General features: G+C 43.6%; 1 protein-coding gene across 1 annotated transcript in view; it reads right to left on the bottom strand.

The window, feature by feature from the left end:
• prkcz (protein kinase C, zeta) overlaps positions 1-17329 on the bottom strand; it is a gene marked incomplete at its 5' end in the record, with an annotated part of 127926 nt that overhangs the window by 63557 nt on the left and 47040 nt on the right. The window contains one exon of the mRNA XM_079273326.1: positions 4638-4723. Coding sequence (XP_079129452.1) covers positions 4638-4723 — 86 coding nt within the window. The remainder of the gene's footprint in view (positions 1-4637; positions 4724-17329) is intronic.

Here is a 17329-nt window from a genome sequence, read left to right as displayed (position 1 = left end):
TAATCTGAGGACCCACCGGCTTGATTTGGATTTTTGACGATGATTTGGATTCTCATTGGTTTAAAGTGAGCTTCATAACTACTTCTGAAACAATCCAGTGTTACACATCGTCTCTCCACTCCAACTCCAGTCTCACATCTCAAGTTGCTAATCAAACTGTAGACAATCAGCAGCGCACGGAAACAGAAGTCTTAACTGCTGGCTACACCAGAATCCCAGAAATAGAACCGCTGACCCTCTTTCACTTATTCCAATGGGACTGAAAGTATTACATCTAAAAATGCAAGTCGGGATGCTACTTTTGAATTTACTTTCTGACCGATAGCCGACCCTGTTAACCTATCACTAACCGATAACCAACAACATTAACCCAGAGCCCCCACTTCACCTGTCTGGGAGAGTTAGCAGCCACAATGTTGGGTTCATTGTCATGGACATATGCAGCCAAGTGTCATGTCCATGCACATGTCCATGACAATGAACCCAACATTGTTGGGTCTCCAGGGTATCAATTGGTTGAGCTGCTTTTTTAAAATAATAACATTCAAAATATTTCTTTGAGCATCAATCGTTCAAGCGGTTAGCGGTTTATTGATAACACCCCTGTATGTGAGTGTCCTGAGCATCCCTGGAGATTCATGTTTGTGTGCGTCCACCAAACTACAGCTCTCATTCTGATAACATGTCTCTTGTCAGTGGTAGATATTAACACATTCCCTCTCAGCTCTCAGCAGCCTGCCTGAACCAGCATGACGTTTTGTCTTGTAGCATGAGAGGCTGGTGGCAGTCAGCGTATGCGACTGAATTCTGCTTCATCACGTGGGAAAGAGGAGCTAAGAGACCCTTTTATCTCTAATGAGAGGGATCCACGAGGCAGTGACAGACGGAGAGGAGGGAGGGAGGAGACAGACGTGCAGAGATTGAGAGGAAGGAGAGGGATGGAGTGAGAGAAGGGAGGAGAAACCTGACCTACTTCTCCTCGGCTTATTTATATGCTGAGGACAACGTTGTAAACCAACCAGAAGCCTGGAATCTGGCATAGCAACAACAGTCAGAGAAATCCCAGTCTGACAGCCACTGGTTAACAATACAAACATTTACTACTTAAGTTAGGGGTTTATTACAAGACATTATGCATGGAAATCTGAAATATGTCTACTAAAAATGTACAATAATATGCATTAGTAAATTCATTGTGTCATTTTGGAACGTTTATTTTGAAGAAATCTGGAAAATGTTCACCGTCAACTGTTTAGGCAACTCAAAGCCCTCAGTTAAAGGGCCAGTGTGTAGGATGTGGTGGCCTCTATGAAATAAGTAATGTGGTGAGTCAATATCTGCTGGTAAACTGACAGATCATATTCATTTATCTTATGTATTTATCCTTTATTGAGCCAGGAAGGTCTCATTGAGATACACGATCTCTTCTTACAGGGAGTCCTCGTCAAGACGGCAGCATGAGCAGTTTCATGTTAGAACACACTATACATGAAGGCAACACAATACAGGCCATAACAGCGATATACATAATCCATAATCCATGAGCCATAATATAATCAAAACCTTCCTGAGAGCATGTAGTCCTCTGGCTCAGACAGTGCAGTGTAGTCGTGTTAGCATTAGTGTGGCTGCACATGTGAGGGGAGAATGCACTTTGAATGCAGAGGGCTGTAACTTTACTGAAATTCGATTTAATGGGATGCTGGTAAATGATCTGTACATGTGATGGAAGAGTGCAGGTTACACTTTAATAATTACATGGCCATGCCTTTTATGTGTATTCCCCCCCCAAATAAGTTCCCTGTTAAAAGATGTAAGATTTATTTTTAATTCACAAGCTTTTCCGATTCTAGACAGGTTTGATACCATCATCCTATACAGAGACCAGAACCAGCTGACTATATCTGGCAGAAGTGCTGGGCAGATGGATAGATGGACTGCATTTATATAGCTCTCTTTGAAATAGTTGAAACTAATAAACAAAAGCAGAATAACCTTTTTTAGTGAGCTAAACCTGACAACATGTGGGACACAGGACAACAAACCATCCACCAAAACCTCCTTCATACATTCTGTGCGAAATGTTCTGAAAAAGAAAAACAACATTACCTGAGAATGTAATGGAGGGAAGTAATTGACTTTGGTATTTGGAAAAGCAAATTTATGTTGAAAATGATTACTGGTTTAGCTGAAAGTACTAATGTAACTATATGTCTTTCATTGAATCGGCAGGGCTCCACAGTGCATCGCCAGTAATAGACACATCAAGGTTAGGCTGGAGCAAAGTGTTGAGTCAGCATGCTGCCGGTGTACTGAGCTTATCCACTTTCTGGTCTAGACATTAAGACTATAGCACCCATGGGAGATGGTTCATCCTAAGAGCTGGTTTACTGAATGCTCACAGTGACAGCGAAGATGGGTTAGGCTGAGGGTTGGGGCTTTAAAACTTCTCCTTTGCATCTTACATCTGTGTGACAGGAACTGACTGAACTCAGTGCTGTACTGCACACAGAGGCCACAGCAGTAGAACCTCTCCTCTTTTCCCCTTCAGAGAAAAACACATTAGGTACTTAAGGCCAAATTGAAATAGCATTAATGTATTTCTTCTGCCTTCCAGAGTGGCCATTGTGCATTACAGAACACTTAAAAGTTAAAGTCCTGTTTCAGGAAAGCAATGTGAGCAGCTGGAGCTCTTCATCTTCATCTTCATCAGGGACATTATAAAAGTCCACACCTGTCTCTGTGTGTGTGTGTGTGTGTGTGTGTGTGTGTGTGTAGTCGGTAGCTGAGGGCACAGAAAAGACAACTGCTAAACAAGCCTGAACTAGGACCCAATGATTATGCACCAATATCCAGATAGCTTAGCTGGAGCGGTGACTTGATAACACATATAAACACACACATATATAACTGACTGTTTCCTGAACTGGGAATGATCATCATCAACCAGCTGCTAATGGTAACAGATGCTACTCAAACACAGAGCTGACAGACCTGGTCAACCACAGGGTATCAACAATAGCAGTAAATTACATGTCACATGTCCAACCCTATCAACAGTAAAGAATAATGATGTTGGATTATTCCGCAAAAGTCTAGATTGTGTCCAATGCAACCACGTTTTTACATTCATGTGTGTCTGCACATGGAAACTACAGCGTGGTTAACGTTAAGAGAAGATCATGGTAATGGCAAATAGGTTGTGGTTGAGGTATCTTCAGGGTATCTAAACTCTTGGTAAAGGTTATGGTTACGGAGATATGCCTCGACCAACCAGTCATGTTGCTGTTTAAATCCATGTCTGTCAGAAAAAAATCATTACATCATCATTGTATCCTATCAGACATTGTGGGAAAGTTAGCATAATTAGCATATGAATTCTTGAATTTTACCACGAAATTATAACACTTTGAATCTTGAGTCCAGGTGGAGGTTTCTGCTAAATTTGAAGAAATTCGCTCAAGGCGATCCTGAGATATCACGATCATCAGAATGGGACGGATAGACGGACGAACGGACAGGCCGAAAAACATAATGCCTCGCTGGCATGGAGGCATAGTAAAATGGGCAATGTTAAGTGTTTGGGATGTGACTATGTCCTGCATTGGCACTGAGTATTACCATAGGACAAAGTGAATTCTTAGGCGCAGCAAAGTCCAATACTGATGTAATTCCCAGTGCTGCTTATACAAACCTTCGTAATGAACCACAATTTCATCATTTTGGACCAAAAACTGAATATCCCCCTTACTATCTTTTTACATCCACATCTCAGGGTCTTCATCAGTTAAGTTAAGTTTTAAGTTTATTGTCATATACATTTACACATCTATGAAATTTGTCCTCTGCATTTAACCCATCCCTAGCTTATTGGGAGCAGTGGGCTGCTGAGAAGTACCCGGGGAGCAGTTAGGGGTTCAGTGTCTTGCTCAGGGACACTTCGGCATAGGACACGTAGCAGCCAAGGATCGAACCGCCGAGGGTCGTCTGGCAACCGCAGGTTGCCAGACGACCCTCTCTACCCAGTGAGCCACGGCTGCCCCAGGAGCAGAAGTTTATTCACACACCTCCTGGTGATGAAGACCATGAGACGATGTTGAACACGCCAGAAGATGTAAGTATGTGGATCCTAAATTATGATTTTAAACTAAACTGAGGCCTGGTTTCTGACTTTGAATTGTTGACGATATCAGATTTGGTCAAGGCCAGAATCAATTACAAACAGACACACGTGTGGACGAGATCAGTGCAGGTTTTTTTAATCCTCACTGAAATAAACCTTAAATCAACTGCCGCTGATGGCACGGATGTCTCACCTTATTCTGCTCATTCATAGCTTCCGTACACTGTTCAGCAAAATCTGGTTGGAGAAAGTCTTTTCATATTTATTCTAAAATTGGCGACATGAAAGCAGTTATACATCTTGAGAAGCCTTTAGAATTGTGAAAATACACCAAAGTTCACCTTAAAACACAACAAAGATGTAACATCATTTGAAAACTTCCTGTTTCTTCTGGGGACACCAAGTGTGTCATCACTCCTGTATTTCCCAGTGAAGCTGACTGCTGTATTGTTCAGGCATTACCGCATGGACTCCCCAGTTAGAGTGTACATCAGTGAGCTTTGAGGACACTCACCCTGTTAAAGCGCTTGGCCTGGAAGAGGTGTCCGTTCACTCGGTAGAGCTTCCTCCATCTTCTGGCCCCTCGGCGATAGATCGATTCTAGGAGAGAGAGGAAACGGTTGTAGAGTGTTAGCATGGTGAGGGGATAATGGGGATAATGGGGATGGATGTGCTCAGATGGAGGGGATGGGAAAAAGGGACAGGTCCTGCAGCTCCTCCTTCACCAGAAGTCTGAGTTCAAGTGAGAGATATATGCATGCTCGCTCACACACACACTCCAGGCCAACACCTGGTATGTAGGTATGGTCTTCCTCCAGGCCTATAGGAGACCTGGTATGTAGGTAAGGTCTTCCTCCAGGCCTATAGGAGTCCTGGTATGTAGGTAAGGTCTTCCTCCAGGCCTATAGGAGACCTGGTATGTAGGTAAGGTCTTCCTCCAGGCCTATAGGAGTCCTGGTATGTAGGTAAGGTCTTCCTCCAGGTCTACAGGAGTCCTGGTATGTAGGTAAGGTCTTCCTCCAGGCCTATAGGATACCTGGTATGTAGGTAAGGTCTTCCTCCAGGTCTACAGGAGTCCTGGTATGTAGGTAAGGTCTTCCTCCAGGCCTATAGGAGTCCTGGTATGTAGGTAAGGTCTTCCTCCAGGTCTACAGGAGTCCTGGTATGTAGGTAAGGTCTTCCTCCAGGCCTATAGGATACCTGGTATGTCGGTAAGGTCTTCCTCCAGGTCTATAGGAGACCTGGTATGTAGGTAAGGTCTTCCTCCAGGCCTACAGGAGACCTGGTATGTAGGTAAGGTCTTCCTCCAGGCCTATAGGAGACCTGGTATGTAGGTAAGGTCTTCCTCCAGGCCTACAGGAGACCTGGTATGTTGGTAAGGTCTTCCTCCAGGCCTACAGGAGACCTGGTATGTAGGTAAGGTCTTCCTCCAGGCCTACAGGAGACCTGGTATGTAGGTAAGGTCTTCCTCCAGGCCTATAGGAGACCTGGTATGTAGGTAAGGTCTTCCTCCAGGTCTACAGGAGACCTGGTATGTAGGTAAGGTCTTCCTCCAGGCCTACAGGAGACCTGGTATGTAGGTAAGGTCTTCCTCCAGGCCTATAGGAGACCTGGTATGTCGGTAAGGTCTTCCTCCAGGTCTATAGGAGACCTGGTATGTAGGTAAGGTCTTCCTCCAGGCCTATAGGAGACCTGGTATGTAGGTACGGTCGCGCCACTAGAATCACTGCACATGTGTGCGCTTGTACTGCTTTTAGGAAGGCAGATACATTTTATATTCCTGTCGGCATGGTTTACTTCAGTCATGATTCGGCCTCTTTGCGGTCTCATGTTGCTTCAAAGACAGAGTACTAAAAACAAATCATATAAGTGTTAACAGATAACAATAGTTTCAGCTTATATTAAAAGTGGGGCTGGGCTAAATTACCATCACACAACAGTAGGAATGGCTTTCTGACCCAAATTTACTCTCAACACAATGTTAATATATCAAGTATCTGAATCCCTTATAATTCCCATGAGTACAGCTAAACAACCAGAACCATTGGTACAGTATATAACTAGCAGTCAACCAAACATGGCAGCCCACAGTGCAACCCAGATGTCCAGCGTCCATGTCAAAGGGTATAATGAACATAACTACAAGTTGTTTAACCATCACACATGATGTCTGTTCATATTACTCATGGTCCAATCCTCTTCCAACAAGTGATTACTATGGGAAATTATTACAGGCAACCATTATATTTGTATTAGCAGCAGCAAATTGTGATTTCAGGGTGTTGCATTAGGCGCTTAAAAAAGAGTCGAATTTGATGCACTCTCACACAGCGAGCAGGAGTGGACATCAAGAGCAGTTGAGTGACTCTTCGTGACGAACAACGTCACACACATGAATGGATGGATTTGTTGATGTGTGACCAACAAGGCATCATGCGATCATTGACCACCACTGATATGATGAAAGTTTGATAAGACTTTGTTTTTTATTGGAAGATCTTAAACTGAATTGATTCATATGAGACATTATGCACTTGATAGCGTCTTTCATGAGACCCTCTCTGCCTGCTCAATGCCCACTTCTGTCAAACTCCATGCCCCTATCTTGTACCACAGACTCTGATAATAAAATGAAGTGTCAGAGGACGTAATATTGATAAGAAAACTTGATGTTGAAAATCAGTGGAGTGCCTCTTTAAAAAGCAAGTAGTGTAGTTCATGTGCAAGAGCAGGAACACATAATACAGCTTCATGTAATACAATACAAATCTAGGAATGATCCACAAATTTGCCTGTGTTGCATTTGGCTGTTCGCCAAAAGAAAATCCCCCACAGCATGAAGTGAAGTGGTTGGCTGAGCCATACCATGCGTTGCCTTCCAGACTAATTATTCACCAGCATCTCTCCCGGTGCCTCCCCCAGTCTGTACTAGTTTTCCAGTCTGCTTGGTTGCTCCAGTGATGGGTGCGGCTGTGATGTCCTCCACTCACTCATCTTTTGCCTCTGTTGCTATGGTAGCCACATCCCACCTTATAGCAGCTATTGTTAGCTGGCTGTGAGGATTTCGGGATGACATTGTCTGCAAGTAGAAGTTTCTCCTAACAACAAATCCCCCCTTCTCCATTTCTCAAAAATGATGCCACCATTGTGCAGAATCAGGTCGAACATACCGCCTATCAGATTTGCTGTCCGTCTCTTGAGCAATGGGTGGAGAGCTGTGATTCAATTGTCATGCCCTGGGGTGAACCCTTTCTTCCAGATGGTTTTCATCAGGGGGCCTCACATCATGTTCAATGTTTAAGCTGAGAATCTGTTTTTCTTTCTCTAACCCAAACCTCGACTATTGTCAACTACATACAACACACTGACATTATTCCAGCCAAAAAATGTAGAGTAAGTCTCTTTGCCAAGCAATATTGACAAGCACATTGAGACGTGTGCCAGCTAAGATTTAAGTTGTGCTCATCTCTGTATGCAAATGTTCCATAACAGAGAGGGATATAAAGACCATACACTCCTGTCACAATGGTAGCGTATGGACATGGAGGTCTATTGTCACAGATGTAACATTGACAAAGCGGTCTTGGATGTACACCAGGGCTGGGTATTGACATTTGTAGGCAGTGGTGGGCCGTCAGGGCCAGCAAGGCCTTCTCTGCTGGCCTAAACAGAATCACAAAGTTATAGCTATTTTATGATTTCATTATTTTTCATTAATACACTACATGTATTATAATTATTTTTTCCATTAGCTTAGTTTTCTCATTGCACAGCTCTTGTCTTCCTCAGTTGCTCTGCTTCCAGTGCTTCCATAGTTACCCAGTATTCCTACCCCCGTGCCCGTATTAGTGGGCGAGTCATGGAGTTGAAGGGGGAAGACACACTGAGGCATTGTGTGATTGAGGACGGTGAACCTACACATCATGTTACACTTCCTCAGTGCCCAGTGTCTTCAGGCTGCTATACAGTGTATGTCAGGGGTCGCCAATAGGCGGACCGCGGTCCGGATCCGGACCCAGACACCGTTGTATCCGGACCACACAACCTAAAACCGATAGATAATTGAGATTTATTAAATTTTGACGGACCGCCTCTATTTTAACCGGCGCAGCTTTTTCAGCCTTTACGGTACTTGTTCAGCGGCGCAACTCACATCACATGATGCAGCTCAGCGAATCAAATATGGGTATTCTGACAAGTTTCCTGAATCGAGTACACACACGGGAGAGACGAGGAGAGAGGACGAAGAGTAGGAGAATAATTACGTCAGAGGTAGGAGTCGGAGAAGTTATTTCACATGACGAGGGAAAAGTGGTCCGCGAGACCAGAGTCTTTAACCAAGAATGAACAGACTCTTTCAGGTTCATTCTTCCCACGGACAGTTTAAAACCAGTGTGTCTCACATGTCCAGAGACCGTGATGATTATTAAAAGCGGTAAATGAGACAAAGCACAACTCTCTTGAACAAACGTACCCACTCACATCTGAAATGAAGTCACAGAAAATAAACCTAAGAGCCCAAAATTATCAGAATCCTAACACATGAATTCACTGACCAACAGTGATGTTAACAGAGAGACTAGAGCTGAAACAAGTGGTTTAATAACCACAGAGGAAGATCATGCACACTCATTTATCTTTTTAGAAGATGAGAAAAATGTGGCTTTTTGATTGATATCACTTCACACCTGAATGAAGTGGATTTTAAACTGCAGGGCAAATCGGTGAAATTCATTTTTCTAAAATGAAATACTTTATTTTAAGATGCACATTTTTCAAAAGCTTTCAGTTATGTCAGTTATTCTACAATGCAGACATTATTGTACTTGAAATGAGATATATATATATATGAGATATATATATATATATGAGATATATATATATATATATATACACACACAGACACATACATACACAGACACATACATATACATATATGGCACTAAATAGAGCAAGTTAGATATTATTGTAATGTTCCGGATCTTTGCCCGAGGACATTTTCTCAATCTGGACCTTTTGGAATTTTAATTGAAGACCCCTGGTGTATGTGATTCAATTATTCATTGCGACAGATGTTACCACCAAGTGGTTAATTGCGCCGCGTAGCTTTGTGTCTTTAATCAGAGTGTAGATGAATAGGTGAGTGGTTACACAGAAGAAGTTTAAATGCATGAGTAAGTGGTTTCCTCTTCACTGCATGTTTGGCTGAGAGACAGGCTGCATTCATCAATCTCTGGGTTTAAATGGTGAATATCCCATTAATAATCTTGACAGTCCATTTAGAATACAAATGCCTCTGAGCACATTTTGATGACATTTTCTATTATATAGCATGGCTGGTGTAAAGCATTCCATAGAGAACACTTAGCAGCTAGAAGTAAGCCACACCTTTGAAAGCCATTCAACTGTGGAGGGACTAGTCCAGAGATCAATTATTATTGATCGACTATCGTGCATGAACAAACGACTACACATGTCAAATTCTTAAGAGACATATTATGTCATTATATTCATTTTAAAAAGTGGAATTAACATGGTAAGTGCAAAACTGTGCTGCTCTGTGAGTATTATCGCTTTGACTGAAAACCCAAAGATTTGAAAATGTATTTTCTCATTCAGCTTCTTAATATTAAAAATGAGGTCCTACATGAACAAAATAGTTTCTGCCAAAGTTAGAGCAGTTTTGGTCATAAAGAATGGTGAGGCTCAGTTTCTGTTTGTAAAACAGGTTCAAAATGTTAGTAACAGAAGACAGAACATGACAAGAAGATACATATTGGATGCTGATAAAGAGGATTATTAAAATAAAAACACTGGTCACATGCTTTGATATTCAGTGCTTTGATTTAAAATAAATAAATGCTAACCTATGTGTGGTCTATGTTACCAGTTGGGGTCCTCCATTGAAATGACATACAGCGCCCGTAAGCATTCAGGATGAATTATTTGTATTTCCTAAGTTCACTCTCACTGCCCTGATTCGTTCCACCTGATCCATCACCCTGCTCTCCTTGTGTAGTTAGTATGCCTGCTCCCCCTTTCAGTGCCAGGTCTTCTTCTGCAGTCCTTGTGTCTAGCCAGGCATATTGCTATGGCAACAGTCACAGAAAAATAAGATGGATGAAAGAAGCGGGAGGTCGGTGACTGTTGAGCCCACATTTTCACAGAGACCTGGATTCATCGTGGTCCAGGATCAAGCTGCACTTGATTGGACAGAGAGCAGGACTCTGGTGGACCAGAGGAGGAGGACTCTGTGTTCACATCATGATGCTTGGTGCTCAAACACAGTCACACTTGACGAACAATGTTGAATTTTGAATGTGAAGATGTCGGCCATATTATCTGACCAGAGAATTGTTTTAGTTGTTGCTGTTTACATTCCTTATGAGCAAATTCCAAAAATGCTCTAGAGGAATGTACTACTGTTTTAGTTTAGTTTAGTTTGTCGTGTGTTTGTTGTGGTACAAATGGGATTGTGCATCCCTGTGTTACATAGTGACAATAAATGACCCTTGACCCTTGTATGTGGTATGACACATGCTCAGTGTGACTGGAGCTTGTTGGTCACAGCAGACTAGAAATAAAGAGACGTGTCCGCTCAGGTGCTCAGGAACACTAACTGATGGCGGGCGATACACACTAGAATTGTAACAGTGAAAATAATGCATTAAAAAAAGATTATAACGTATCACAAGAATGTCATCATAAAATGCTTCATAATGTCTTATAATGATTATTACAGAGCATTATCATTGAGTGTGTATCACTATAATCATACAGCGCTATTAGCAGATTATCACAAATGATGCATGAATATAATGCATTCTAGACACAGAGAGCGTTAGTGTAGCTTCAAAGAGCAAACCAAGTTTTAAATAACAGCAACAGCCGACTTCACTCATGGCCTCGGGTGAAGCAGGAGCACGTCTTTAGAAGAGGTCGGTGTGTGTGTGTGTGTGTGAAGTGTGAATTCACACACCAAACTAGATTCAAGTGAGGCAGAGTGTTTGCTGTAGGGAGGCGACAGAAATATTTAGAGCCAAAGGCGTGCTGGAGAGTGCCAGTTTTAAATCTGAGGAGAACACGAGAATACGAGCACAGATGAGCCAAAGGTGGTTTCATGATGACTGCTCATTTCTCCTCAAAGTCCTGCTGTGACTCAGCATCATGATATTGTAAATATTCGGACTGAACTGACTCAAAAATGTGTCAACCACAAGTAAAGATAAATAGGCCAGTGGGATTGTTTCCTGTGTAACCCATAATAATCACATTATCAACACATCCTCTGGTCAGAACAGATGGTATTACTGCACGACAACGACGTCTGGATCGGAGGGGAGCGGCGGATCAGTTCCTGTTTACATCTAGCTCGGACCGTGCTCCCAGCAGGAAAGCGATGCCAACCACACACGGCTGCCTCAGACGTGCGCTTGCACTCCACTAGCAGGCCTTCAAAGAGCTGACCTATTACGACATCTCCCTCTGGAGAACCATGAGTGTTGCATTGCCCCACTTCTCTGCCAAGGTGCCAGAGTGAGAGTCAGAGAGACGCAGGCTGGAAAGAACGCTTTCTCAGGTGATGAATCAAACACACAGAACTTTACCTCCGGATGCAAAGGCCAAAGCGCACAGTCCCGCCATGTCGTCTGTGGAAGGTACAAAGAGCAGCGGACCGCCTGCTGCTGCTGTACTGTAGCTTATATGGGGAGCCGTGCAGCAGGAGAACAGGGTGGTACTGCCATATCTCTCTAGGACAGGACATTTACGAGGGCTTGACTCACTTCCAGACATTGTTCCTCTCACTCACAGGAAAGTAGCAGTCTCTACCAACAACGCCCGCCCCCTCCCTCACATGCCCTTCAAACAAAAGGAAAAAGAAAGCCAACACTGGGAATACACTGCCCTGTATGTTTTCAGTGAGTTATTGAGGAATCAGCTGCACTCAGCAATAAAGGTACTGCCCATGTTCCTCTCAGGGTTTATGGAACTTGTCAACTTTTTCAAAGTGCTAAGTTATTTTCTGGACACTTCCAAAGAAGCTGAAAGAGATCAATGGAACAGCCCTGAGACATTTTTAGACACAGTCAGACCTCTGGGGTATGGGATGCTCCACGGTGGCATGATCAACTCTCTTAGTCTGACTTCTAATTAAAGCATCTATTCAATGTTCCTTTTAATCAGCATGTTCCAGATAAAGAGGGAGAGAGCAGGCATGTCAAAGTGCATGAAATTACAAAAGACTTCCAATGTCAAAGTCAGGATCACTGTAATTGGATCAGTATTCTGAAGTCAAGTAAAGCCTTCTGCCGTGTTCACTAAGAGCGACCACTGCAAAGAAACGGCAAAGTGTGGTCAGCTTCCATTGAGAATGAGTTGTAGAATGCTGCTGTGTGACACGTAGTGTGAACGCAGCGTTATGAGGGACAGAGGGGTTGAAAGGAGGTAGACATGGACATACTGTATGACAGGTCCCTGGGACAAGTCAGTGTCACATGTTGGTGAGTCAGCTACATCCATATCACTGAGCTGGCAACATAGGGAGACATTTGTTTCTCTTAAGTGGGCATCGAGACCATATGTACTGATGCAGACACATCAAATGCTGATGTGCACTAACTTGTTCTCATTGTAGTCCTTGTGTACTAGCACCACACAGTCCCTCTAAGCAGCACCATGTTTCTGAGGTGTACTCTGTATTTCACTACGTAGGTTATTGAGTTGAGTTTGTTGCCTCCCGAAATCTGTGAACTTACAAAGAGGACAACATTCAAAGTCAAGATGTAAAGTGGCTCATGGAGAGACAATAAAACCCATCGACACAAGGTCAATCACCTCATTATGGGTATTCGGATGAATACTTGTCCAAGGAGAGAAGCTTCGGTTTGTGGTAATCTTGCTTTAATGAGAACTAGTCTCTATCTATCACCATCGCTATTAGAAAACATCGGCGAGATGTTGGAGTCTGGTGTCACTGTTACTTGTAGCTTGTTCATAGAAGTTAGTCTGGAGTTATTAGTTATTAGCTCCACCAAGGAGGTTTCAGGTTTGGTTTCCATTTCGGAGCGTATCCCAAAACAAACGCCTTGTTTTTCATCTTCATTTGGCCAGAGTGGAGGTCTGTGCCAAGTTAGCAGTAGTCATTAGTACTAATATTGGTGCGTAGTACTTTAAGTACAATAGTCTGGATTCATGACTAAATCAGTCATGAAAAATGTACCAAAGGAAATCTGTGACTTTGCAAACTTGGGCAGTTATGGAAACTGAATTTTAAGTGTGCCAGCATCCTGGTTAATGACCATTTGACAATTAACTGGCGAGCATGAAACAAATGGAAAGCCTCACTGAAGTTGTGGTGGTAGTGGTCACTTTGACTCCATCTGTATTGGTTTGTGTGTGTGTGTGCGTGTGTGTGCGTGTGTGCGTGTGTGCGTGTGTGCGTGTGTGCGTGTGTGTGTGTGTGTGTACTGACAGGCCTGTGTTAGGGTCACTGATTGATCATGTCCAAAATCACTTTGTGTTTTAGCGCAACAGCCTGGTGCTGCTAGCGTTGCCACAGGCAGGAAGCAACTTTTTCCATTTAATTTCATCTTCTCCAATCACACACACACACACACACACACACCACCATCAATGCAACAGCTGCAGTTATTGAAGAAACGTGATGAATGTGGATGAAACATGCACATCCAGTACACTCACATAAAAGAGCCTGTAAATTGCAGACATGCGTTTACCAGCATTTTAACAGCCTCAAACAACCACACTAGTTTTTGCTCCAACATTTACCCTGGGGGACAAGTACCAAGACTCCGCGGGGACAGGACCTGTCCTCCATTGACTCAGAATTATGGACAGCTAAAAGGCATTATTCTGCTTATACCATGGTCCCTTGCAAAATAAATACAATTTAGACCGCTGTGCAATAAAAGTCTCAGGTTTTTAACAATCTATTCACTCCATTTCCCTGGTAACCCTGATACCTGGTTTTGACTGCTCCATTACCAAGCCCCCTCCTACCTCACAGACCTGCTCCATCATCAAGCCCCCTCCTACCTCACAGACCTGCTCCATCATCAAGCCCCCTCCTACCTCACAGACCTGCTCCATCACCAGGCCCCCTCCTACCTCACAGACCTGCTCCATCACCAAGCCCCCTCCTACCTCACAGACCTGCTCCATCACCAAGCCCCCTCCTACCTCACAGACCTGCTCCATCATCAAGCCCCCTCCTACCTCACAGACCTGCTCAACCACCACCCTCCTACCTCACAGACCTGCTCAGCCACCACCCTCCTACCTCACAGACTTGCTCCATCACCACCCTCCTACCTCACAGACCTGCTCCATCACCAGGCCCCCTCCTACCTCACAGACCTGCTCCACCACCACCCTCCTTCCTGCAGCCTCCACTCCTCCTGTGCCAACCTCCGGTCTCCACCACTCAGGACCAAGCGCCTCTCCATGGCTGCCCCCTCCCTCTGGAACTCAAACCCATCTGAGACTGCACCAACATGTCCACGTTCAGAGCGCAAATCACAACTCGCAGCTGCTTTTAATGTTCTGGGTTATATGTTCAGTCCAATATTAATCTTGATCACGATTTTGGCTTCGCACAAGTAAATGAACGGGACTGACTGCGACGTTGCTTTTTAAAATTCATCACTTATAGAAAACTCTGCTGCATTTCAAATCAAGCACGACCTAGACTAATCGCCAGCCACCAGGGGGCGATCCAGATGTTTTGGCTTCACTTTTGCGGAGCTGTCATGCTGTGACCTCCCTACACTCTGTGAAATGAAGTGAATGCTGCCTGACTAGAAGAGTAATACTGTATACTTTATACTAATATATATATGTATTATATATATTAGTATAAAGTATACAGTATTACTCTTCTAGTCAGGCAGCATATTATATTATACGGTTAAGACACAGACATGGATGATTCCAGTATCTTTAGTGCAGCCGTGGTGAGAAGGATTTAAGACGGTATTTAGAGCTTCACATTGAGAAGAAACACTACCGACCAGTTTGGTGAACAAAGAAATATGAAAAAGCCAAATAGTAAAAGATTTTTGGTGATGGGGGAGTCTGTGTTGTACATAAAAACAAGTTGCTCATTGTATGTATTTATTTAATAATACATTTATCGTTGAAGTCATTAGCAGATTTCAGCTGGGGATTTGCTGCTTTTGTCTATATTATTGTACATTTAATCTCTTTGGTATTGGACTGCTGGTCAGACAAAATGACATTTGAGGATTTTGACAAAATAAAATTCTCACTCCAGGTCTTCTCACCAGCTTAGTAAAGTACGAGGTAAATTGTGAATCCATTTTTCCCTATTTTCCGTCATATAGACTGCACATGTAATCTGAAGAAGGTACTACGTAGCGCTGTACAGTTTATCAAAAATGTATTGAAACAGCAATATGGCACATCATTTTATTGAAGGCAAAATGTGTCAAAATATCAATTTGAATGAATATTGTGGTTTTGCAGAAATGTTCTTGCTTACGCATCATATTCTACAGACTTAGAAAACATATTTGTTTGGTACAGATCTCTGCAAAAATGAAAATGAGAATAATGTAGAAATGATCATTCTCTCACAGTTACAATATCAGTCAAATGAATCAGTATTAGATGTTCTTTTAAAACGGTTCAGCCTAGTACGTGTCAATGCAGTTGGTATATATGGTACAGAATGGCTTCTATAATTGAGTTCAATTGTTGTTCTGCTTCTCCAAGTCGAATGCTGCTTCAGACTGCTGAAAATGATTAACAAAAGCCACACCATCCGTAAATCAACGCACATATTACGCCTGTAACATGGTTACCAGTATCTGCTCCGTGGAGACAGACAGACTGAGGGTTTAATGGCTTCCATAGATCCAGATCAGCAGCCCGCATGGTACTGAGGAGGAGAGCCTCACATGCTCCCAGCAAGAGAAAAACAGGGGATATTCAATTTAGATGCAGCTGCTGATGAGGATCAAAGACACACTCTGTACCAGCTACCATGGAGCCTCACTGACCTTGTGGAGAATGGATCGACTTCATGCTCTGATTGCATTTAAAGGATACGATGCGTGCAGAGCGGCGATTTCACTGCAATTTTTGATGGTTAGTATCAAAAAGAAGGAACACATTTGATCAAAGTAGCCTCATTTCCATCACTGTGTGAATACTAATGAGTCCATCTCCAGCAGCAAAAGGCACACCAGCTCACCTCAACTCAGTTCCCATGCAGCCTTCCTAGTGTGCCTGAAGTGCTCTCTGGCTGTCTCTGCGCACACCTCAGGTGACCCGACGTCGCACAAATCCCAGAGACAGAACCATCCACCCTGAACCCAGATCCCCCTACCTTTGACTCGAAGGTAGAACAGCAGTGTGAGCAGCATCCCTCCGGCTGAATGTTAGCGCTCCCTCGCCTTCACAGTCTGGATCTCATGGTGGTCTTCTGCACCTCCTCCGCTTCTCCTCTCCTCATCCCGGCTTCCTCCTCCTCCTGCTCTCACGGCACAGCTTCGCTCGTTCCTCTGTGTCGCTCTCTCTCTCTCTCTCTCTCCCCTCCCTCCTCATTCGCTTCCATTTCCCTTCAGGCTGCTCCTCTTCATCTTCTTGTCACACTACACCCTCACTACAAGTAGTACACATCGGAGGAGCAAACGTGCACTAATTCTCTGTGTGCGTGTGCATCAGATGATCCTCACTTCCTCGACGAGGATTGCGCCGCACGATTGAGGCTTCTCTCAGGAACCTGCCGCTCCATTTCACCCACAAGATGGCAGCCGTAGTCCTGGAGCCGACAGCAGCATCCTCTGCACACAACTTGTTGAACCTAAATTTAAACCTTGTGGACTATTTTTAGTGGCTGTGCTGTGCCGATTGGAGCCCATCCTGGATGACAGCTACACTTTCCCAGAGGCCTGTCTCTGGATGCAATTATAGCCCTCTGTTCATGGGAATACTGAGCTCGGTGTGCTACAGTAAATCACCTTCAGATGCTATGTAGAATGTCATGCTGTCCTATATAGCAGCGGTCCCCAACCACCGGGCCACGGACCGGTACCGCACAGAAAGGTTAAATATTATATTATTTCCGTTTTATTGATTATCAGAGTCTGAAAGAAGTTTTATTTTGAAAAACCGGATTCTCTTCCAATTTCATCCGCCTGTGCCTCTTGACATGTCAAGGCG

Source organism: Melanostigma gelatinosum, assembly GCF_949748355.1.
Source record: "Melanostigma gelatinosum genome assembly, chromosome: 8".
Taxonomy (NCBI): Eukaryota; Metazoa; Chordata; class Actinopteri; order Perciformes; family Zoarcidae; genus Melanostigma; species Melanostigma gelatinosum.
Note: the sequence above shows the minus strand (reverse complement) of the source record. Positions and strands in the feature narration are given on the sequence as shown.